General features: G+C 38.3%; 1 protein-coding gene across 1 annotated transcript in view; it reads right to left on the bottom strand.

The window, feature by feature from the left end:
- Positions 1 to 25,946, bottom strand: part of RAPGEF6 (Rap guanine nucleotide exchange factor 6) — a 235,473-nt gene that overhangs the window by 24,995 nt on the left and 184,532 nt on the right. Inside the window, exons 19-28 of the mRNA XM_054979018.1 lie at positions 25,605 to 25,845; positions 24,801 to 25,184; positions 22,212 to 22,423; positions 20,622 to 20,745; positions 19,215 to 19,238; positions 14,192 to 14,412; positions 10,833 to 11,024; positions 8,524 to 8,658; positions 7,606 to 7,719; positions 624 to 852 (exon numbers count right to left, since the gene is read on the bottom strand). Of these exons, the coding sequence (XP_054834993.1) occupies positions 624 to 852; positions 7,606 to 7,719; positions 8,524 to 8,658; positions 10,833 to 11,024; positions 14,192 to 14,412; positions 19,215 to 19,238; positions 20,622 to 20,745; positions 22,212 to 22,423; positions 24,801 to 25,184; positions 25,605 to 25,845 (1,876 nt within the window). The remainder of the gene's footprint in view (positions 1 to 623; positions 853 to 7,605; positions 7,720 to 8,523; positions 8,659 to 10,832; positions 11,025 to 14,191; positions 14,413 to 19,214; positions 19,239 to 20,621; positions 20,746 to 22,211; positions 22,424 to 24,800; positions 25,185 to 25,604; positions 25,846 to 25,946) is intronic.

Below are 25,946 nucleotides of genomic sequence, written 5' to 3'. Positions count from 1 at the left end.
TTTTAACCAAAGTATTTGCGTACTCCAACAGCAGTGCAAAATTAACTGAATACCTTCAGTTTTTTTTAAAAAAATCCATCTACCTATCTTAAGCTTTGTAAAAGAACTTCAGACCTTGGAACCTTTAGTCATATAACTTCCATTGTCCAGTTTCCCACTGACAGCCTCCATCCTGTTATAAAAAGGCAAACAGGTTTCTGACAATATGCCTTACGGCATAAGCCTGAAAGCAAATTTCCTAGCTAGTACAGCCATTAAAATACTGTCATGCTATACATTAAACAGGAAAGCATTTAAATAGCTTTATGGTGTTTCCCAGGATAACATCTTTGAGCATTCAGTACCTAGTGTAATACCAGAGGCAATTTATTTAAATCACATTGCCTTAATGCATTTTTTTGCATTTTCTTTTCTTTAAGACCTACAACTACAGAGAAAATTACTTTATGAAAATTTAACTTGCAGTTCCCTAAGCAGAGAGTACACCTCTCTCTTTACAAGTGCTGATTCTGAATACCATCCAGGAGGCTAACATTACTCAAAGGAATGATTACAACACAGGAAGAAAATGGCTTGAATATGATGGTCAATCACTAAAATCTCCTCAGCTGAACACCCCTTACCCTGTGCAAGGTTGGCTATACTCCAAGGATGGTTGACGGTGCTCTTTTCTTTCTGCTGTTCCTCCAAAATCTACCACTACAATGGCTTGAGGCAAGCATCTGTCATCCTGGAGGGCTGCAGACATAGAGTCAGCAGAGCAGTTGCTCACTATGCTGGACCGTGAAGAGATCTCACTGTGACTGGAATCTGAGAAATTCTCAGATTTGGCAGATGGTATAAGGGCATAGCCTAAGCGTGACAGGAAAAGAGAAGAATGTTAAAGAAGTCAGCAGCTTTATTTCTCACCCTGCTAACACCACAACATACACTTTCACAGGCAAAATGCTTTTAACCAACCCATTCCCCATCTTACTTGTTGAAGTAATGCCCCTATAAGATAGCACCAAGATACTACTGTGTGACTCCCAAAGATTTTGCAACAAAATAAAGAAAACAGTTAGGGACATACTCAAAAATTGAAAGGAATTATTCTCATTAAAATGCCATAAAAATCTATGAATTGAAGCAAAACACATTAGCTTGCATGTCTATGAATTGCATCAAGTCATGAGGATGGTACTTAATAGCAGTTTATGGAGTCATATAATCAAATGGTCAAGTTTTTCCCCCCCTGCTCCACTTCAGGTTGGGTTGATGTGTGTTTGAATACTTCCCCAATAAAAAAAGTTCACAACAATATCTTTTGATTATACTGATATAATTCTAATACTAATAGCCAAGTGGCTCTGATCTTTGGATACTAAAAACCAGAGTCTAGATTCATGAACGGATAAGACAGATCTTCCTATACACCTGAAAAATGCCTCAGGTTTGCAGAAAAATCTGAAATCTAAAAAAAAGTTTAAATAAAAAAAACCTCAAAATGATAAAAGGAGCGCCTGTAGTTTTAACCAGATGCACTCACTGGTTTTTGCTAGGCAAACATAACAGTTTAGACAGTATTCCAGGCTTGGTTTCTGTTAGAAAAGGCATGAGTAGGGGGCAGGGCCCTTTCCAGGGATGTTTTGGCCTTTGTGGGAGGACTTATTGGAGTCCGACCCAAAAGCAACCACATGACTTGCATGACTCACCCAGGCCCAGCTGCACCCTATTATTCAACAGCAGCCCCTCCCTCACAAAAACCAGTGTAGTGTAGTAGTTAGAGCTTCAGAGTAAGATATGGGAGACCAAGGTTCAAATTACCACAATGCAGTGAAAGTTATTCACTGAATAACTTTGGGCTAGTCCCACACATTGTAATCTACAGGGTTGTTATAAGGATAAAATAGAGGTGAGAGTGATGTAAGCTGCTTTGCATCCCCATTGTGGAAAAAGGCAATATATAAATGAAGTAAATTAGTAAATATAGATGAAGATGGGAGCAGGTAAAAGGTAAGCTGTTTAGTGGGTTTGAAGTAGAGAAGGACATTGGGAATGGTGAGTATATGGAGACGGCCAGGAGGAAAAGGGGAAACAGTGTGAGAAGGAGGATACAGGGAAAAGTGAAATATTGCCTGCAAGTGCTTGCAGATTCCCCACCACCCAACTGGAGGGGAGTGTAGTCAGGGGACAGACAAAGGTGGGTGGAAAGCAAGAAGAAAGCAGGAAAAGGCTATGAGGAGCAGGGAAGGAAAAGAGGATGTGGTGTGGGTGGGGAAAAAGAGATGCCCCCTGGAAGTCCTTACACTTTCCCACTTCTTTATTCTAATTATGATAAATTCATCTCTTACCTTCCTTTCAATTAATGACTATTTTCTACTAACTAAATTATGTTGTTCATAACACTGCATGTGAATAGGTTCTAGATATTAAGCCCTTATCTTTTTCAGATGATTTACTACCAGGTTTTAAATATAGACATTATATACTATTAAATTAAATATTTCCCTCTCAGAAAATTGAAATGAGCTGTCCGTTTAGAGCAGGAGCAGATCTTTACTATTTTCATGAATCATATACCTTTTTCAGATTGGACTCAGAGCAAAATTAAAATTAGATTTTTTTCATCCCTGAGAAATCGGACACTGAAAAGTAAACACAAAATCAACAATAATAAGCATTTTGACAAGTAGTTCTGAAGGTTTGTGCCAAGATATAATGCCTTGCCTTGCTTTTATGACAATCCTGACCAAAATCACAAATATTGCTTTTATCTAATACTGTTAAATAACTACAACTGTGAAAGTAATCCTATGCAAGTCTACGCATAAACCCACTCAGATCTGTTCCCAGGAAAGTGTTATTAGGATTCTACTGTTATTCTACTCTGTTTCATGGTTTTACGTATATTTTAATTTGATCTTCCCTTCAGGCTTTAAAGAGATTTTCCAGCCAGCTATTAGTCTTATATAAAGTTCTACTGTATTTGTCACAAACCAGCCTAATAGCCTAATTAGAAGTAACATGAATAGATGGCAGGCTTTTTTTATTTAATTTGTGCCTTACACACACACACCCATTGTGACTACGCAGCTGATACTGGACAAAAATCTGCCTATAACATAATCAAATTCTTATGGACCAAGGATGACCATAGTATTCCAGCTGCTCTTAAACTTTTTTGGGCCAAAATATTGGTTCAACTCCTATATGGGACCATGATTGGGCCATCATCATCTTGTTTTGCACCTTTGGAGAGTGCAATCAAAAAATCTGAGAGCAGCCCTTCAATTGCCTTGCTGTGTCTTGAATGCAAACTTGTGCTTGAAGACGGGTATGGTAAAGGTGGAGGCTAGGGTGTGTCTTGCCTCCATTAACCTTTGGCTAAAGTTAAATTTTAAGCCTCAAGGCTTAACCTCCTTAATTCTAGAATTAAGCTGGCAAATTTGGGCTTTTCCTCTTGATGTTCTGAAATGGGGTATGAGCAGGTAAAACAAGTTCTAAAGCAAAGGGTGATGGATGTCAAGTGCAGGCAGATCTAGAGAGGTTACTGACCTCTTTGTGTTCGGAAAACTCTAGATATGTAGTTTCCCTGGCTACATATCTCTTTCAATTGGAGATCTCTAGTCACAGGAAGGCATTTTCCCTCGCCAGATGCGAAGTATTACCCTCTGCAGTTTTGGATGGGCAATATAAAAAGAGTCCCATGAAGACAGGCTATGCCCTTGTGGTTCAGGGGAGAGTGAAACTGGAACATGTTTAAGTTTTATCTGTACATGTTGTAGAATTTTTTCAACTTTATCTGCTATTCTATTAATAGCTATTCTTGAATTATTATATGTGCCAATCAATTTTAACCTTATTTGTTGTGGTGGTTGGGAATTCTCATAAAACTTGTGCTGGTCTATGATCATATAAATAAAAATTTGATTTAAGAACTCAAAATGTGGGGGATGTGATCACTAGATTCTCCTGCACCACATGGAAAAGGTTTGTTGAAGTGCATCCTCTTTTCCATTTTGAAAATAACCTTTTTATAGAATTGTATAGAATTCAACATTTTTTCTATTAAAGGAAGGGTTAGCATAGCAAAGAGGAAAGAAGCTGCATAGGCAATTCGGAAAGGAGTTTCTCGTGATGTGTAAATGTAAAGAGAATTTTCTGGAAAACAGTGGAAAAAATTGAGAGCAGCAAGGGACAAAAAGTGAGAAGTAGTAGTGTACAATGCAACAGGAATGCATCTACTGATAGCATGGTTTAGTAGAATAAAATACTTCTTACATAGTAGAATATATTATCTGGAAAAAAAACCTGACTGTCCCAAATTGACTGACTGATTTTTCTACGAACTGATAAAGTACTTAATCTGTCAAATAGGGATATTCCAGAACAAGCTATGTGCAGTTCAACTAAAATCTATGCCAGCAACTTTTTGGGATGGAACAGTAAATAGTTGCACTCATGTGGTGTCTAATCATGGACGGTTTGGTAACTGGCTACAGAATTGTACTCTATGTACTACTTTATGACACAAAGTAAGCCTTCCATGGCCGATGGAAAGGAATTGCTTAGTCATTGTAGTTTTAGTTACACATAATTGTCCTCCTAACTTTACAGCTTGGTATGTTTTATATAATGGCAACAAGAAATAAATTAGTATACACCAGTTATCAGTAGACCTAGAATATCATTGCTCCTCACTCTCCATTTTTTGAAGTTTCATACTAACAGCCATTTCAGACACTGTGTTTTAGGACTATGTTAATCATATTAGCCCTCCTTTCCCCCCTCTAAGCATGGCCTGCATTCTTCCTTCTCACTTCCTGCAGAAGATAGGAGCTTGAACTAGGAGATATTTATTTTATTTTCTGCAATTGGAATTATCTTCTACATGTTATATGTGGAAGGAGAAGAAGACATGCATGTCCAAGACCTTAGACTTAAATCTTGAAGAACATAAAAACTAGTGAGGCAGAATCACTGTCTTAAAATACCCTGAAAGTTTCCCTATATGAATTTAGACAACTGAAATAGAATTCTTCACCATTATGCATTAAAAAAATTAAGTACCAGCTAGTCTTACTATTCTGCTTCTTATCTGGAACATTTCAAGTCAGATTTAGAGCTCTGTTGATAATTCAGAGAAAACTTAAATTGTGCATTCCAAAACTTTTCTAGAAAACCTGATGAGGAAATACTGTCTAGCTCTCATTCACAGTAGTTGATTTATTAGTGATCTGTTTAGTAATTTTTCATGTGTCAATTAGAACTGAGAAGGATAATGACAATGAACCTAAGGCATGCAAAATATAATATTTAAGAAGGGGGAAGGCTAGGTTCATATATACAGCTGCGACCATAACTCATATTTCTAATTTTTTACAGCGATAAGAATTTGAAAAAGTACTTTTTGTGCTTCTTGAGGTTACTCTAATAGAAATATTGACTAACTTATGTAACGTTACATCAGAGTTATTAAACAATTTTCTTAATATTACTATGCTGAGATGTTTGCTCCAATTTACAATAGATACAATAAAATGTTTTTAGTTTCCAACTGGTATGTTAAGTATTAAGGCTCTTATTGAAGTTATATAAATTCTTAAACAAAGTTGTACATTCCATAGGTGTACAAAAACATAACAAGCAATCAAAACTTTCTCCAGCAATGTACAATACTTGGACGAACAACTATCACCTCACTTCAGTTTACTAAAAAACCCCATGAGTAATGAGCATGCTTAGCTTAACCCAACCTAGAGAGTTCTAAATCAAGGAAATTAGAATCCGAAAGCTAAGCTATATGTGACATACAGCTCTGTTTCTCTTTCCTTCAACATTTTTAAAGCTGTAATGAGAAGTAAAAGAGCTGCAGAGGTGGGTGGACAATAGAGGGAATATATAAACCCTTCCTGGCGTGTTTGCCTGCTAAAAGTCATTCCTCAAATGGTTTTCCCATTCATAGGGGTCCCTATATCTTTTCCCCTGTTGTCAAAGCTGTTGTCAATTTGAAATAATTGGTTTACCGATGTGGTTTCATACTATACTTGTGATAGTGATCTGATTAACTGTGCAATCTTATGCAGAGTTAGTCTACAACCATTTACTTCAATGGGCTTATACTGAGGTAACTCCACACAGAATTGCACTATAAGCAAACTAGCATATTGAATACAAAGTTAGAACCTGCAGACCTGAAGGTCTGTGGATTTTTAAAGATACATTCATGAATGGGGGCAGAAATAATTATGTTTGTTTAATTAAGGGAGAGGAATTGATACGTTAAAAGTAAGCAAATAAATTAAAAAGGTTATTTTAAACTGAATCCATCCCCTTTCTTTTTTTATAGCAGGATAGCATCTATTTACATAGTAATTAATGAAAAATGCCACTGTTTTACTTAGATATTTAAAAAGATTCAAATTATGTTGATGTTTCTATATAACTAGCCGAGGACTCTAAATAAATTAAGATTAGCATTGTAATTTTATGAATATGTACTTGGGAGTAAGTCATGTCATCTGCAGTGGAGCTTCACATGCAAAGGATCAGCCTGTACAGCCGAATTCCTACATGCAAATAGTGCGCTTATCACTTGAAACTTCTGTTAGACAAGCAGCTACCCCAGTGCAGTTTTATTTCAGCCACACCAATACAAATAAAAACAAGGCTCACAGACTGGTCTACACTGGTATGGCTGTAATTGGCAAAATTGCATGGAAAAACCTCTTTCATACAGGGGACTTGCCATCCAAATTTTCCTTCACTTGGATGCATTTCATGCACAAGGCTCTCCTCTTACATAAATGAACCAGGCGTTGCATGTTACAGTGCATGGGACAGTGTACCACAAGAACATAATGGCAAACATATTTCACATCAGAAAAGAACGGCCCATCGTTCATTAGTAAATTCTTCGTCCACAGCACAGAGCTTCCACAGCAGGAACACAGCTGTGGAAAGCAGATCAGAACATGCTACTGAAGTAATGAGTCTATTTCTAGAAGAGGAAAGGAGCAACCAGTTATCACCATAAGCAGGTGCTTGCAAGCCTTCTAAGAGGCATCTAAAGAGTGTATAACTTCCCATCTTCCAGTTTTAATATTCAAAATTACAAGTAAAATATATAAATGTATACCATGTAGCTATTTTCAAATTTGGGAGGGGGGGAATCCAGATAGAGCCACATATATTCATAAGCAGGGCAAATGTGAATGTGTATGCACAGTATAACTACATTTTTAAAGTCTGACAGAAGATAGACAACGCATCATATAGTCTTCCTTCTTTTGTGCTTCAACTGCGGACACAACCAGATTAGAGAAGTATTGTTTCCATGGCTACTGGTTGAATGTAATACATTACTGTCTGTATCCTTCTGTTTTTCCTTTCTATCCCTATCTTGCTTGCGCTCTGCTTCCATATCACGGATGAAAGCTGGTCGTTCCCTGGAGAAACTCCTTTCCCTGAATCTTCCAAAGGGGGACCCCATTCTTTTCCTGGGCTTGTACAAAATCTCTGTCTTCACTCTAGCATCCTGACTCTCTCTCTCTTCAGTACAGACTGAACTTTCTGCTGTCCTGCCAGTCATCTGCTGGATTTTCTTTTGCAAATAAGCCCCACCTATTCCATAGCTGCGTTGTCCACTGTTCTTGTTGCTGGTTTCACTAGCAAGTGATGAAGAAGAGCCAGAGAGATTAATCTGGCTGCAGTTATCTGATCTCTGGGTGTTACCCACTACAAAGAAAGAAACACATAAAGCAAATAACACATTGACAATAAAATGAATACTCTTTTTGTGTTTGTGTGTTTGTTTTTAATCTCCATAATACGGCATTTGGATCTAGCAGAAAAGTTAATATAACCTGCAGTTAAATAAACAATGGCAAAGATAAATCTGAAAATTAATAATCTAATTTTACCCAAACAAAGCTGTCCTTAAGTAAAAGAAAAAATTCTGAAAGCAAATTAAAATCTGAAAGCAAATAAAAACAAATATGAAAAAAATTAAATTAACTAAGAAAAACAGGCCTCATGGAATCAAATGAAAGCTAATGGTGATCACGTGTGTACGGAGAATCACCATCTCAAGTACTTTTTTGGCTATGACAGTGGAACAAGAATGGTCAATTACCAAAGGAAAGGGGGGCACGTACATACTTTTTTCATTTACATTATCTATTTAAAACAGAGTTCAACTACTCAAATGTATCAATGCCTTGTCCCTGATAGGTGCCTCCTAGTGAAAATGAACAAGTTTCTCCAATTCACTGTATGAGGCATCCATTATCATGAATTATGAACTGTTTCAAATCAAAGGCCAAATCCAGAAATAAAATATAAATATGGTGACTGGAAAGCAGCTCACATCAAAATCTTTTCTTAAAGCATACTCAGCCTTCTGCATGGAGTTGGCATTCCTTGCCCCTATGAATTGGGCACACCCCATTATAAATATCCAACCTGAGCTACAGAGGAATCAAGATCCTGAATGTAAAGCTACAGAATAGTACGTAAAGTTCTTCCTGGGTTCCCTCCTACCTTTGCGTGGAGATCCCTGAGGAGAAGCAGGGGGACTGGAATGCAAAGAGGATGCCATAGAGATACTATCTTCTGCATGTTTTTTATTATTTAATTCTTCAGACAAGCTCATTGACTTCTGAGGAGATCCTGCACCTGTACCAGTAACAGAAAGGTTTTTTTTTAAAGTTCCTTACACAAATATGGAAAATTCTTGTCATGGGAATCATTTGCAGTACCAAGCCTGAGTAAATGAAGTGTGCACTTTGTAAGAGAACTGCATTATAACCACCATGCACAATTTCTCACTTATTCATTTATGCATTCCAAACTCCAACTATATCTGAGTTAGGTTTACAATGAAACAATGTAAAGCTATCAAGCACAGCCTGAGTGTTTGGGGAAGACTGCACATATCCTTGCAATTTCTCGACACCTTAAGAATAAACTCCACTTAGGAATACGTTTTCACAGAGTGGAACTGACACAGGCTTAGTTGGCCCCCCCCTCCTACTTTTCCCTTTACCTTCCCCTTATTGGAAAGAGATCAAGCTCTGCACAACTATTACAACTAAACACTAGAGTGGAACCAGACTTTAGTTTGATTTTCAACTTTCTGTACTGTATTTCTATCTGATGTGGCCTGTTGAACTTGCAGAAAAGAGTAGCACCTTCAGAGTTACATTATAGGCAGTGTATTGTATTTTCAATCTGACTGAAAAAAGTGCATGGTTTATTTTATTCACTTGTGCAGTTCGACTGTACTATGCCTTGAGCAGATATGATGTGCCAATACCCAAACCCTGTGCAAACTGGGTTTGGACTGAGGTTAGTCCTGGATCCATTCACGCATGTTCACTTAACAGGCAGGCAAGTTTCAGCTGGGAACCAAGCTTCATTCAGCAGATGGAAAAATAGCAAGATGTGACAACATTCATGTATGTAGAACATGTGCTGTCTTAAACTGCCCAAAGATAATGGCAACAAAGCCATTCGCTTGTTTATACAAATTCAACAGTAGATGCAAGAGATCTAGCCACAACAATCACTCTCTCGTTCTTGAATACTGAGAGGCGATGCAATGCATCAAATGGCTAAGAGCTTCCTGTTTATGTTAGTATTTTACCCAGCAGACAAATATCCTTTTGACAGAAAGAAGTGCAGATTTCAGGACTGATGAGCAAATGCTGAATTCTTATTAGTCATGGTTGTTGTGGATTTTCCGGGCTGTATTGCCGTGGTCTTGGCATTGTAGTTCCTGACGTTTTGCCAGCAGCTGTGACTGGCATCTTCAGAGGTGTAGCACTGAAAGAAAGGGATCTCTCAGTGTCAAACTGAGGGATCTCTCAGTGTCAGTGAGAGCCTTCGATAATATATCTTATTAGTCATGTTGCTCATTATTTCTGTTTAAAAGAATGGCAGCAAAAACATGAACTGAAGGAACAGACCCTGATGCTTTTGTGACTATTTGGCACAGAAATTAATGGATGATTGCTCAGTATTAATTTCGCATGATACCTGAGAGGCTTGAGTCCTTAAGATATGTTTTAATGGTAGTTATGAAAAGATGTGATTTTTCACAAGCAGCTGCACACATAAATAGAGATGGTATGGTTGACCTGCTCCGGTCATCTCCTTTCTGCTTCTCCCCATCCTCTCTTGTTCCCATTGCTTCCACTTGACTTGAATAGTTGGATAAGGAAAGCTTCTTCTCACAGGAGTTGACTCCTTATCACCACGGCTTGCCTTGGACATAGGAGACTCCAGGGTTCAAGACAAATACTAAGGCACTGGCTTCTTTTATGTAATGTGCACTACTCCTGCATGCATCCAGCTGAAATCTGCACTGGTCTCTCTTCTTCTGCTTTATCTGACCATTAGGCATTTAATGCATATTGGTGAAAGAAAACCATACATAGCCTGCATTCCGCTGCACTTGCTTTTTAGCTCTGTTCAGTCTAAGTCATCATGAGGCAACTGGTATTTAACAGTGGTGACCAGGGATTTGGCAAACCTCAAGGATGTTTTAAGAGCAAAATTTCTGCAGCAACTACTTTTTTGGGAAAATATTTGTTAAATGAGATGCTGCTGAATCTGCTGCATCCATTTCTCTCAAATGGATGGGAGCTTAATAAAACTAAATATTAATGTATAAGATGGCAAAGTGGCATTCTATAGACAGGAGATATTTTTTTTTGCTTTTATATGTTTATATGGCAGAAATTCTGAGATAATGGAAGAGAAACTCCAAGTCCTTTCCCTGCAAAATTACATACTCCCAGGTTTGCTGCAATGTGCAACTAAAGCAAAAAGTGTAAATAAATACTCACTGAAAGTAACATGATCCTTTGAAGGTCCTTTTTTTCTAATTGGGTACAAATTAACAGCTGGAACTTGAAGGACTTGACTCATTCTGTTTTGTTGATGAAGGTGGGCTTTTGCAGTTTGGCCAGCAGATCTCAATGGTATTGGAGACATTTCAGAAACTTTTGCTCCTCGTCTTTCATTTACATTTTTTGTCACTGATATCGTGAAAAAAGGAACTAAGTATTTTTGTATTTTCTATATTGTTAACAACTTCATACATTTATAAAACTCAATTAATACAGGATGGCCACTGAAACAGGTCACATGCTATTATTTTATTCCAAGCCCAAATCTTGTAATAGTGTGAGGCTAATTTTTAGGAATATCAGATATTTTCCACTAGGTGGCACACTGGACACACAGAATGTTAAAACACAATGTTAACATTGCCTTACTTTTCTTCATCATGAAGATGCTCAGCATTGCTAAAACTGAGAGCCAAGCTATAAGTGACACCTTACACAGGTTGGACACTTGTCAGGTTCCCTCAAGTTTTGATGGGAAATGTAGGCATCCTGGTTTTACAGCTTGGCTCTCCATTACAGCTGCAAGACCAGGATGCCTACATTTCCCATCAAAACTTGAGGGAACCTGACAAGTGTCCAACCTGTGTCAGGTGTCACTTGTAGCTTGGCTCTTAGATCTTCTGTTATTCCTACATCCAAATGCAGTTTTGGAAGCAACGGATTGCTTCCAACAAATCCATTCTGCTAATGGTAGTGCTAATGGTGGCGCTTTTCCAGATGAGCCTCTTGCATCAAGGAAAGGCACCTTGTGCCAGATCAAGGTACCAAACATTAGTGGAATGGCTCCATGGGATCCAATCCAATGAGAGATGCAAATCTAAGATGCAGCTCACTCCTGTTCATTACACAGAGGCTGAGGATGATTCAGTCTCAGACTTCTCATTGCTGTGTCCATACAATGTGCAGACCACTGAAGTTCCACTGAACGTAACAGAAGCTTACAATAAGGTAAGCTTCTGTTATGTTCAGTCAAAGACGCACAACTGGCATCATACAAGAGGACATAGGCTCCTCTGGAAATTTCTATTGACAGATGAGTAACATGACTTTCTTATCTTCCCCCTTCCGCTGCAGCCCAAAACGCTGCCCTGGGAGAATCCTAAGTAGCAGCATGAGGGGGTACTTGGAGGTCTGCAGCAGGAAGAAAAAAATCAGCAAAACTCTCCCACTGCCTTCCATCCATCGAAATCCTCCACTTAATCCATTTTATACACTTGAAAGTGTTTATGATAGAGTTAAATGGACTAAAAGAAAACTTCATAATGGCTGTCCTTCTGTCGTCTGTGCAGGTGTAATATATTTCTGAAGTGAAAATAAACCATGCATTCCAATGTCATTTCTCTATGTACAGTACTTTACCTCCTTGTAAGAGGAGGAAGTTCAACCACCTTATAAGAGGAGGAAGTTTAACTTCCAAATTAAATATAGAAAAGGCTATGTTTATTGTATCTATTTGTGTATCCTATATACGTAATCTGTACGTATAGAGGAAAACTGCCATACCAAACTCAGCATCAATTATAGATTTTAATACAATATTATAGATTTTAATACAATATTTCTCGCATGAAAAAATCAGAGTGCTCTTAATTAAGCATTCAAAAGCTAAGCAGCGGATGAAGAGGGAGGAAAAAAGAATGCATAATAAAGTTTAATACTCCAAGCTTCAATCAATCAGAAATGCAGAAAGAATGGAAGATGTTGCTGGGAAAGTCATGTCTCCTGCTTTCTAAAGCTACCATTCACAGCTCTGCTGCACTTACACCCTCACACACCTGGTGAACCACTTACATGCCTGTGGTTAGACTCAGGAGATCACACAGCCTGTGGCTGCTCAACAACCAGCAAAGCGACAGTGAACCTGAGGAAAAGTCATACCATCTCTTGGCCTAGAGCTGCAAGAAGATGGTACCCAAGTCTCTTATTATAAGCATTTGTGCTTGTTCCAGCTTTGCGGCATTGTCAACATGGGGTGCACATCTGGTAGGCCATACAGCCTCTTGGGAAAGGGGACTATATATATATATATGTGTGTGTACCTAAGGCCAACTAGTGTTAGAGATGCATTTTAAACCAGTTAATTTTAATGCCTTGGTCTCTTAGTTATGATAATGTATCTACTCCCACACCAATTTGCAGTAGAACTGGAACATGTTCTTCAAAATAGTCAATCAATCAATACCTTTTATTGGCATTTAAAAAAAAGAACATTAACAACGAAAAGGACAGACCAAGGATACAACAAAATCAGCCAGCAGTGGATTTGACCATATACTCCCTTAATCCACATAACAATTGAAAAATACAGAGCAATTGTATGTGTGGTATAAGGACGCTGGTCTGATAAAAGCAAAAAGACTAACCTTTTATCAGATTGACCCTGTTGGTTAAACAATATGGGGTTAATCAAGGGAATACCGCACACGGTCATAAAAATCACAGTAAAATAAAACATGACCTATTGATTCGGGTTGCCTCCTTCCACAAGGACAAAGTCGATAGGGAATGTTTGTGAATCTCCCTTCAAAATAGTCTTAATATTGTCATCTCCTACTTCTATCCTTCAATCTACATATGTTAAGCAGTTTAATATTCTCTCCAATGTTTCTTTAGGGTCCAGTAATTAACATTTAGGTATCATTGATAATGTGTAATATTTACAGTTCAGAGAATTAATTAACCGAATAGCACACTGTAATATGACATAGGTTAAAGAGGTCTGTTTTTAGCATTGCTTTTGCAATAGCCCCTTTCAATCATCACACACTTGAATTGTGTTGCGTCTCACTAATATGGGCAAATCCTTCTTTAATGTTTTCTCACTTTCCACTATAATCATATAATTTATTTTTCTATGACCTTCTGTTGGCTTCTGATTTTTTCATTTTGTTTGTCATTCCTTAATTTGTTAAAGTGCAAACTCAGCAAAAAATAGATCTAATCTACTATAGAATTTGTTGTCAGCCTTCTGATACGATGCACAGATTAACATCTGTGGGTCAAATATGAGACCTGTCATGTCAAGTTAGTGCAATCTCAGCAAAAACTCAAAGTCAAACACCGTGATGCCAAATATGCATCAGATCTTTTCTTCTAGTATCGTGTGTATATGTGTGTGTGTGTGTATGTGTGATCCTCAGCCTGCACTAAAACAAAGTTTGAAAGTAAGTTAAAAACAGAGACATGATTAAGTTAGCACAAAATTAAATCTAAAAGTATTGAAAAGACATTGCTCTAATTTAAACAGGAGAAGTCATTGGTTTACCTGTGAAGCTAAAGATACTTGCTCTACTTACAAGTACTATAAGCAGGTTCACACTGAAGTGACATTCCTTGGAACTTCTCTTCATCTGTTTCCACTTTCAGATTAGACAAGTATTGTTTAACCTTCCTGGCCATCTGAGCATCCTCGTACAGCTTCTTGGCATTCAGAAGGGAGCTGCGCCGGGCACGTTTTTTGTGAGCGCCTCCTTGAACATCCAACATGTTTGAATTTGTGCTGCCCTGGCTCAGTGATCTGCAAAAGAACATATCCAAGCAGTTAAAGTTCACCTTCTCTCTATCAGCAAGGAAACAAAGCAGCAAATGTTGAAGCCAGGTCACATAAACATTCTTCTGTTAAAAGCGCATGCTGATGTCGCGTTAAAGAAAGATGAATAGTGCCCAAATAATATTTGTCCTAAAAAATATGCATAAAGAAGAATTTTTCCTGGAAGTCTGCAATGATCAAGAATTTGGCAAATGCTACACAAGTTCCCCCTTCACAATTCTAACTAACCTCCTCAGGCTTTTCAGTAAGTGAAATTTCTATTGGACCAAATATGGATTTTCAGGGAGTACTGAATTCAGTGCTGTTTAAGTAACTTGAGCCTAGGGTATAAGTCAGAGACAAAGCGACCATTTCACTGTGCTAAAAAATGCCTGCTACAGGGTCAACCATCTGTAATAAAACCAAGATATGTATCCATTTAAGAAGCATCCCATTGTAGTAATCAAACATTCAGTAACAAAATTTGAAGTTCTTTATTTTGAACCATGATCAAATCTGGACTGGAAAAGTTTTCAAAGGTATGGTATCTTACATTATGTTGTTTTATAGCAGGAGGACAACAGAAGAAGCTTTGCTATACTATGTTTGCCCTTAATTGCTGCTGAGCTGGGGTACAAGCAACCTTTTTAATATTTATTTATTTACAGAATCTATATTCCTCCTTTCTGCTCAATCAAGGGCCACCAAGGCAGCTAACAATTAAAAGCAGATTATAAAGTTATCACAAGCCACTTTAAAATCAAGAGAACAATATAGACCCAGGAATTAAAAACATAGGTAAGGAAGGAGAGGGAATTGAGGGAATGTCAGGCAAAAGAAAATAGTCTTCATCCCCTGGCAGAAAACAGCGGCAGAAGGTGACAGAAAAGAGTTCCACAATGTTGGTGCCATGAGGTTCCCTCTTGGTTTGCCGCCCATCTTAACTCCAGAAGGTAGGGACACCCAAAGCAAAGCCTCCAAAAATGACTGCAGGTTCACAGGAAGTTCTTAAGGTATGCTGGTCCCAAGCTGTTATAGGGCTTTAAAGGTCAAAACTAGCACCAGGAATTGGGCCTGGAAAAAAATTGGGAGCCAGCATAGATGGATAAGACTTGAGTGGTATGATCACTACACCCCACTCCAGCAAGCATCTTGGCAGTGGCATTCTGTACCAACTGAAGTTTCCAAACACTTTTCAAGACCAGCCTCATGAAGAGTCCATGGCAGTAAACTAATCTAGATGTTAACAAGAACACACCACAATGGCCAGATTTTTTCTGCCAAGGAAAGGCAACAGCTGGCTAACCAGTGGAAGCTGATAAACAGGACTCCTTTTGGAATGGCTCTCTAAATAAATTAAGGAAATTTCCTTTTTGAGAAAAGCTGCCATGTATACACAATAGAACTCTTGCTATGAGAGCATCCATGTTGGTCAATTTATAGAATATGGCTAGGTGCTAGGATTTGTGATCCTCTGCTTCTATCAGGAGTCCCTTTGCTATATATAGCAGGCTATCCTAAAACTTAGAATGGCCTGACAAAATCCTCTAAATCTGCATAAGGAACTGTTATTGCTGGGAAGATGAAAGACATGAGAGGCCCCAACTATAAAGAGATACTTCTGTCTTTTTGGTAAGAGTATGAAAATGAACATATACTGATTTAGATTCCATGACAGGCAAGGAATATGTATTAAAATAAGTTTTTTAAAAAATATGCTCAAACCCCATACCCATGAAGGGCAGCAACATCAATATGAAAGTGTTTTTGTTTTACTAGAAATTCCAATGTGACAAAAAAGCCAGTTAAATTCTTGACAGTCCTGACAACGTGCCAAGTTTGTGCTCCATGTTCCTTCCCTCAAGAGAGTCACTGAGACATTAGCTTTCAGCTAATTACAATTGTGATGTCTCAATTTGGGCCACCTTAATAAGCAGAAGTTAATTTCTTTCTGAGGTTTTAACCACAGTTTAATCCCAGTTCAGAATCCTAGTGACTGGGAAATAAACTTTTTCCTCTCAAGAGTTTTATGCAGAAACGAACTTCAGTTTAAGGTGCCTGCATTTGGACATCATAACGAACTGGAGTTAGCTGAAGACTTCAACCTTGAATCTCTGTGCACCATGCAAAGGAAGGGGAAAGGCATATGCAAGCCTAGCAATTAAATAGGTACAAACATACAAGTCTGTTTATGATGGCTGAACAGGGTAACATGTAGGTTTAACAGTAAACATGGAGGATAAGAGCAATTTCCAGAGATCCCAATGCGGGGGGGGGGGGGGTCCCATGATGCAATTGATACAGAAAGGAAAATGGAAGCAACTTGACAGATTTCCAATAACTGAAGCAGGGATAAGCTTTAAAAGAGAGAGAATCAGGACGAGGTGAGGCAGAAACAACTCTCAGGATGTTGAGCTATAGAAGTTGTATAATATGTGGTTCTACCCACACATCTAAAGATCTTGGAAAACCCCTGAAATGCAAAAGGTAGGGAGGAGTCCACTGCTGTATCATTTTGTCTGTATTTTCATCATCGATTATAAGGAATTATGCAATTATTTGTTTTAATATTTTCATTTTCACTCTCAGTTTGCAGGGAGTGCTGTAATTCTAGAGAGAATTATGTTTTCAATACACCAGTGAGTATGCAGGCCCTTGTACATGCAAAAAGAGGCTCTTTGCATTGTATGCATAGTGTATGTATATTCTGATGACGTTGCAGTACAGTCATTCCATTATGTAAGAAGCTACTTCTTTACCATTCTCAAAAACATTGTACACTTTTTAAAAAGATAGTATACCCACTTTTATTAGGCTTATTTTATGAATGGTATTAGGCTAATGGTATGAATGACCTAGTTTGTCAACCAAAGCCCAAACAATACATACTCTGAGGTACCTATGTTTCATAATAAGTAAACGTTCAGAAGGTAGAAAAAATATATATTTGAGATGTGAAAAGGAAGAACTCCTGAGAGTGATTACATGCAAATAATACACAAAGAGGAACAACAGGTTTAGATAACACAAACACACTTTTATGAAGACTGGTCGCTGATTTAATGACATCAAAGCAGCAACAGCCTCAAGATGTTGCACAATGACAGATTTAACATGGGAAAGTTTCACAAGTATAGACATTTATGAAGTAAAATATGGAAGTATGTTATATAACTGATAGCATTCTAGATTATAGAGCTACTAGACCGTTGGTAGCTTCAGTTTAGGATATGTTACAGATCATATTTTTAACTTCTAGCCATTTGAAAACTCTAAGTATCACTTTATTAAAAGACAACAAGGTATTAGTTCAGGCCTCCTGAATTTTAACACTTAAAACATAAGCTATGTAAAAGGAGACCATAATGTTACATCACTATTCTGAATGCAGGCAGTTGAGATCAATTTCTGTTATTTCTCTAGTCCCATAGTATTGGAGTCAGAATCCAAATCTTGCCCATTCCAGAAATCAAAATTGATTTCTTCTATAAACTGAATATAAAATATTAAGGGAAACAATTTCAAGTAAACTGCTTTATAGACTGCAATCAGCTTAACATAATTTGGGTTTGGTATAAGTCTTCCCTTCTCAGTATTGCCTAATGCAACAAATATTACTCTAAGCAAAGATATATTATGCGTATCAGAAAACCACAGACAGAGAAGCAGTAATATGGTTGGATACAAGCACTCCAGTGAAACACACAAGTTCCCTTGCAAACTAATTTTAATATAGGTAACCTCTCGTATGTACATTCCTTGGGCATAATTTCCATCATTCAAAAGTAGAACATGTTAAATCTTGCCTTAAGGAGAAAAAATCTATTTAAAAGCCTCCCCACATGTCTCTCTTAGAACTGGAGCTAATGTCAGTAGGAAAGAACTGCTGTGCCAAGAAAAATATTGTGTTATAACGAAAATGTTATCAGATGATGACACTCATTAATACATACAGGAGGGTACACTTACTGATTGTGACACAAGAACCCTATCCAGCCCCAGAAAAAGTAGACAGTGGAGAGATCACCTTTGCAAAGGGATGTATTTAGGGGCTGCATATCTGTAAGGAATCAGCTGTGTTGTAGATGTGCTCTCTCCATATAGATTTAGAGACAAATTCTGGTGGTGATAAGAGGGAATTGGTATGTAACAGCAAGTCCCCCTCCGCTGGCCCTTAGCTAGGTCTCCACTGAGCTATCTAACATTACAGCAAGTATCAACATGCATGGCCTCTGAACAGGGTGTGGCCAGTGCAGTGGAGAATGCTTCCACTACATGGTCAGGCTATCCTTCTTCAGTGATGTTCTGTCTTTGCCACACAGAATGCAGTCAGCAAACACTGATTAGAATAAAATAACTCTGGATTTAGGGGAAGAGGGAGAACTTCAGCAGTTACTTGTAACTGTAGCACATAACATTTTTAAAGTTGCAACTGAGTATCAGTTAGCTAACAAACAGAAAACATAAAGCTCTTAAATTGAATTTAATCACTGTTAATTTCAAGATGTTTTTATATCTTGCATATGATTTTGTTTTTATAAGGGTAATGCAAAAATTTCTTTCTTAATCTGACTACTCCTCTGATCTGGTATGTTTAAGGTATGAGTATGACTGGAATTCACATTATCATCATGGGCCTAGTTCCCTTAAATTTGGTTATAGCTAGAAGCAATTATTGCAAGGTTAATAAAATGCATGCTTTGTTTCAGATGCATGCACTAATGAGGATGCAGCAAGTTAAAGATTGCAAACTTTTAAAAAATCTATGTTACATTAATCTCTACACTTACCCCAAACTCCTCCACCTCTTCTTCCTGTAAGCAAGAGCCATATACAATGAAGCATGTATTTAAAAGGAAAAGCAAAGGGGGAAAAAAATCACAGTTGAAAGTCAGAAAGGAAGAGGATGTAGACAGGAAAGAAGAGAAATGAAAACTTTAATCTGATAAACCACTTCTCAAAATAGTGACACAAGATTTTCAATGGAACTTGAGACACAGAATTTGTTACAGTACACAGTGAATACACAGAACACACAACAAGAGGATAGGGAATTTTAAAGACACTGTGTGAGAGGAGGGAAACCACCTTCCCGTGGAGTTTGTTAAGTGATATTTTTCATCAAAAATTCCTCTATTCCCATACAGACAGTTGGAATATACTTCTAGGGCAGTGCAAATTAATTCTCTCTCAACCTAACATACATCACAGGGTTGTTACGAAGACAGAAAGTGTACTGTTCTGAGATCCTGGACAAAGAGCGGTAGAAAAATGTACAGTAAAAACTCTGTTAACTGACATCCCTGGAGAATTGGAGTTGCTTGTTAACTGAATATGCAGGAAAAAAAGCTTTTATCGTCATCCATCTCAGTAACTTGGCTGCAATGCCCATTAATCAAACTTTCTGGTTAACCAGGAACTGTTACTGTAATAAATAAATTAATGATTATGTCTAATCCCTTTTCAGTTATAGAAGACTGGATTCTTGCTGCTATACTACTTTCTCTCGAAGATGTAGATCCTAGGCTAAAGCATCATATATCAGACATATGGAATATTAAGCTTTTCTTTAAAAAAGACAGCTCTACAAGTTCTTAGAAGAATATGGGGAGGAAGTCAGGGGACGTCTTTATAGCAGGTGAATGAGATCTGGGCTGAGCTCCCATTCCCTTTTTTTCCCCTCAGGTACTTAGCCTGGACATGGACAAGAATGAAAAGAAGGCCAGAGTTAAAATTGGCTCTTAGTGCATGACTTACAGCCTGAAACTCTAACAGTGAAATCTTAAGCAGGGTTACTCCAGCCCACTGATTACAATGGGCTGAGACTAGAGTAGCTCCGCTTAGGATTGTGCCAGGACAAGACATCCAGGACTGCCTGGGATGTGGTGTGGTGTGCTCTATTTGTTTTTTTTTTTTTTGTCCTTTCCATTTGATTTTTAAATTGTATTTTTGTATACTTTATTTTGTAAGTTGAGCAGGATCCCGACTGGGGAGGAAAGTGGAATAAAAATACAGAGATAAATAAAAAATTAAGCCTTGCAAATGACATCAATAGGATCTTTAGTTCACATTCACTTTCCCATGATAAATGTTAATGAACAATGAAACTGAAAGAAAACATGAACATGTGGATGCACAAACGTTATAATTCATTGTACAAAAAACAACTAACTCCATTTTCATTTTGAATTCCATACCTTTGCCTGAACATTACAGCAGGATCCATGTTAGCAGAGGTCATTCTGATGACCTGACGAATCTCTTTGGCGATCATTCGGAGTTTCTCAAAATTCACCAAGCCATCCACCTTTGAATCGTTTCCTGCACAATTAAAGTATGTACAAAAGAACCTTTTAAGCAATGTTTAGTATTTCTGTGGCTGACAGGATATTTCATTTATATATCACAACTCTCCATCTAAAGGTCTCAAAGCTCTCTTCGGGCTCTCTTTGCTAAATTTTCCCTCCTGTCCTCCTGCTTTCTGCCACTGCAACAGATCTGCTCAGGGTTTCCTCTCTTCACGTTCCCTTTGCTGAATTTTCCTTCCCATCCTCCTGCTGCTCTGACATGCCCCCCCCCCCGCCTCCAAGTTCTTGAAGGAAAAGCCGAGCAGAGCAGATCTGCTCAGGATCTGCTCTGGGGAGCTGGGGGCAGGGGTGGTAGGAAGGCATGTCAGAGCAGCAGGAAGACGGGAGCAGAAAGGGAAGGGATCCTAAAGCTGGCAAGCGGCAAGCAGTGGCAGAAGGAGCTGCTGAGGCTGCCGCTGCTACTCCACCATCCTGTTCTTAAAAACGGAGAAGGGAAACAGAGAGGGGAAGGAGTCGCTGACTACTCTTGTGCAGATCCACCACGTGTAATTTGTCAATTGTAGCTTTGCTCTAAGTTACAAACTACAGTTTGCCATGGCATCCAAATTAACTAAATTATGCTTTGAGCCTGCTGTGCAAACTAACTGGGAACAAAGGGTTTCTCAGAGTTAAGCTACAAGAGATGAATTACACGAAGAGGAGCATGTGAAGGGAGTCGCAATGTTAGCCAGGAAGCTGAGTTTTAAAAAAGATCAGAAGGCTTTGTCAATTTCCCCTCTCTACAGAGCCAGGGAAATTGTTGCTCAGAGGGTTTGTTTATTTCCTCTTTGCATCTTAGAAGGGAAGGTGAAATTGATAGAAACAAAGAGGAAATTGCATTCTAGGAATGAAGTTAATGGTAACAGAATAAAGATTAAATACAGATTTGAATATGGCCTCAAATATTATTAAAATCATCAGAAAAATTAAAACAAGGAATGTTCTAATTTCTTCTAGTACAAATACTTACAAAACCAGAGAAGAAAGTGCTATCTTAGAAGACATATCACTTACCACAAAAAAGATATTAAAAATAAAGTAAGCTTTGGTCTTTCGGAGAGGTTATATTTTTTTTGTGCGTAAATGCATGCACACTGAATCAATGAATTAAATCAATGATTAATTGACTAACAGCACAACTCTAAATATGTTTACTTGGAAGAAAATACTACTGATTTCAACGGAACTTAATTCCTTAATGTGCGCTTAGGACTGTAGCCTCAGATTTCTTTAATCAAAGATTTTAAAATATTACATACCTATATTCAATTTAACTCTTCTATTACATATGCAACACTGTAGTTCATCATAATCAGAGGAAACATGTATGGTACGGTACGGTACAACAATTGCCAAGTCACAGATCCCAGGTACATACTAATGAAGTACTAATATGCATCTCATTAAACTGGCTCAGAATTTCCCTGTGTCTGGAATTACCTTCATGCAGAAATGTAATATCTTTCTTGACAACAGGAAAGAGTGGAATAATTGGAGGTTGCATGCTCTGACTGCTAAGGATGTTGCGATACTTTGCCATGTTTCTAGAGGGATCAAAAAGATCCTGAAGGTCTCTGAGGTGCTTTTCATACTTGCTTGGTAACTTTTCCCATGTTCCTCTGAGTCGAGCAACTGGTGCCAGATTAAGACCGCTGCAAAATATAATTTCCCCATTGTCAGCAATCATATAAAGGTCTAATGAGTTTATTATGCTGTAATTTTTGGAATGGTATAATAAGATGTTTATGTTGCGTTAGCAAAAGATGCTTGCTGCCCAGCGGTGATGGGCGGCCGGACAAAGCAGGGAGAGATGGCGAACAAATGACACATACACAGTCAGATGGAGTTAACAAGGCCACAACTTTATTGATAACAGTGACAGGAGTATTGGCCCGCATGGGGATCGGATCCCACATTGGCTGACCCACCTGCCAGCCGATGCCCTCCAGCCCCCACAGGCCCTGCTGTGGGAGGAAAAACCGAGGGATGGCAGTTAGCGAGGTCAATTGGGTGTACACCCCTCATTGTCCCCGCCACCAGGGAGTGAGCCGTCGCATGCAGGGCCCCTGAGCTGGGCACCGCCCCCGGCCCTGCTCCCTGAATTCCTTAAGGGAATCCCCTATAAATGGGGTTTGATGTGGCCTCATGCCCCATCTCCCCCCAGAGGGATTGGATCCCAATGCCAAAACCACCACCCCAGAGGAAGTTGTGACAAGACAAGAGCGCAAAAGAAACAATCCAGCAAAAACCAACCAAAGAGGGTGTGGAGGGTGGGACTTCGCTCGCCTGAACGCAACTGGAGCTCCTGGGCGACCGAGCTACTTAAATACAAAATAGGCGGACCAGAGGGAAGACTGGCCTTCCCAGGTCCGCCCCCCCGCCCCCCGGGTGGAGCCGATTGGCCGGGGAAGTTTAAATCCTATTGGGTGGGTGCGCGAACAGCCCGGGAGCCCCCGTGCCGCCGCACTTCCTGCTTCCCTCGGCCACCCCGCGTGCAGCAAACCGGCCGCACAGGTAAGTCTGTGGGCCAGTGCTTATGCTTTTATGAGATGTGACTAAGTTTCCAACCTAATCTGAAGCAGCAGCCCCACTCTACTGTACAAAGATGGTTCTTTGACTTTTTGCTCATGCTCATGCTTAACTATAGTTAAACAACTGGAAGCTGGCTACAGAACTGTATGCTTCCTCTGCAACTCTTTGTTCTAGAGTACCAATTTCCATCATCAGCCTTAATTGTACTCAGGATGACATTAACCGCATTCAAGCATAACCAAGGTTTCCCTTTAACTTAGGACACTGGGTTAAGACTTAATTAGACTTAACAGCATGGACCGTTACTGTGTACTATCACTTATTAGATTAAGGCATGTAGTGAGAATTTGAGTTCACAGGGGAAGGCGAGATTGTGTGGTCCACTCTTGATGTGCTTAACCAGTATCAGACAGCAGCATTATATCTGAACCACTCATTTCTGTATGAACTTCTAAAAAAATGAAACTGAGCTAATCATTCTTATTACTACTATTGTACATGTATGGTATGAATGTTGTCTACTGAAAAACAATTAATTTCTTCACACCAAAATTAATTCTACAGCCTTTTTATGCCAGTGATATCAACATATGGAAATAAAGGGTGTAACAGCTAAATTTCAAAGGTTATTTGAAAAATAGAACAAAGCCAAAATACTGTAGATTAACAATCACAACTAGTATGTCAAAGGGACAGAGCTGTGAATGTGAACTGTCAAGTCCACCCTTCTGTTTAAAGGAGGCAGACGTGTATTGTGGTGTAGTGGTTAGAGTGACGGACTATGATCTGGGAGGCCCAGGTTTAAATTCTAACACTGCCATGAAAACTTGCTGGGTGACCTTGGGCCAATCATACCCTCTCAACCTAACCTACCTCACAGGGTTGTTGTGAGAGTGAAATGGAGAAGAGGAGAATGGCATGAGCCGCTCTGGGTCCCCATTGGGAAGAAAGGCAGGGTACAAATAAATAAATACATTAGAATGGTCATAAGGAGCTATTTTCCCTCATATATGCCATAAGCTAAATACTGTAATCTGTGTGATTGGAAAAATGCTTGCTGAAATGAAGGGTTCATATGAGACTGGGCAAAATGGCTGCTAGACTGTCTTCATGCAGATGAAGTCACACTGATGTAATACCCTGTTACTATGAGTACAGATATTTTCATGTACTATTTAATTTTGCAAGTTAACTGAAGTATATAAAGAAATCATTGCCCAATGCATTACAATGCCTATCAATAAATCAAGCAATTCTACCCTTTTAACGCTAAAGAACTGTCTCTGTATTGCTTGAGTTTTATTAAGTATCTCATAGGTATACCAGCTACAACTCAACTTTTGATAAGGCTACTATTTTCAAGTGACTAAAAGGTACTTCCATTTACATCATTAGAACTACTTATTTATCACAGTCAAATTCAGGCACAAATTTCACCTTGTATATTAAAAGTAATATTCTGTTGTTCTATTACTAGTTAAAAGGTAAATACTATACCTGATAACAGCAAACATAGAGTTGAAGTTCTTGCATTCTCGACAATGGAGAGCAATTTTAATGAAATGTTTTACAATCTTCATCCTTTTGAGCTGGTTTGATTCTGATAAAATTTCTGTGGCAACCCAAAATGTCTCTTGGTTAATCACATCCTCAAACTGTTTCAAGTTAGCATTTCCTGTTTTAGAGTCAAGCTTATATAGATCATCAATGTATTCAGTAGGCTCAATATTCCGAAATAATTCAAAATCTCGCATTGATAACTGAGTAGCCACCTCAATGGTACTCAACTGTAGAAGGGATATCTGGCTTTCTCTAAGCAATTCTTGAGCATCTTCATCTGAGCACAGAGTCTCTGTTTCCATATTATTTTTCAGGTAATATCTAAAAGTAAAATTAGAAGCAAATTATTAAATAACAACAACAACAACCAACATTAAATGCCTTTTAGTACCATTTCAGAGAGGACAACTTAGCTGTTTAACAAGAAATAGATTCAGATTTACCTCTAATAGTTCAGGTATCTTCATAGTGTATCACTATAAAAGTCACCAATTTGATATAAATAATCTATGTTAAAAATAAAGACTTGACCTTCAAGAACCACCTTTCCTGTTAGCAGATATAACAATACATTATCATATTAATGGTATCTGAAGAGTGTCAAGGGTTTTTTTGTGAATTTCAGATACTTTATTGTAACAGTGGCATTACTGATCTTTATTATCTCATTCGAAGCAATATACTTTTAGTTCATCTATCTTCAAATGTTCTTAATTTTAAAATTATAGAAAACGTTCATACCTCCCGTTGAGCTGAATTCTGTCTGCTAACTTTGAGAACTGATCAGGAAGCCTCCGCTGCTTGATAACTCCTTCAGGACTCACAGAAACTTCACAGAGGGAATACATGTCTGCTGCCCCTGTCAAATTGAATTCCTGCACTGCATGTCTTACAACTTCTTTTGCTGTAGTGTCTTTGCTGATGATAATGTAGCAACTTTGTTGATCTGCTTTAAAAACTCTTATAACCTGATCTGGAATGTCTGAATTTAAAAAAACACATTTTAAATCATTGTTATATTCTTTGAATCGATAACATCTCAGATGCTTTACTTTATCAACAATAAATATTAATTTTTTGTCC

This window comes from Eublepharis macularius, chromosome 4 (assembly GCF_028583425.1).
Source record: "Eublepharis macularius isolate TG4126 chromosome 4, MPM_Emac_v1.0, whole genome shotgun sequence".
In the NCBI taxonomy this organism is placed as follows: Eukaryota; Metazoa; Chordata; class Lepidosauria; order Squamata; family Eublepharidae; genus Eublepharis; species Eublepharis macularius.
The sequence above is the reverse complement of the archived record's forward strand: the minus strand, read 5'-3'. Positions and strand labels throughout refer to the sequence as shown.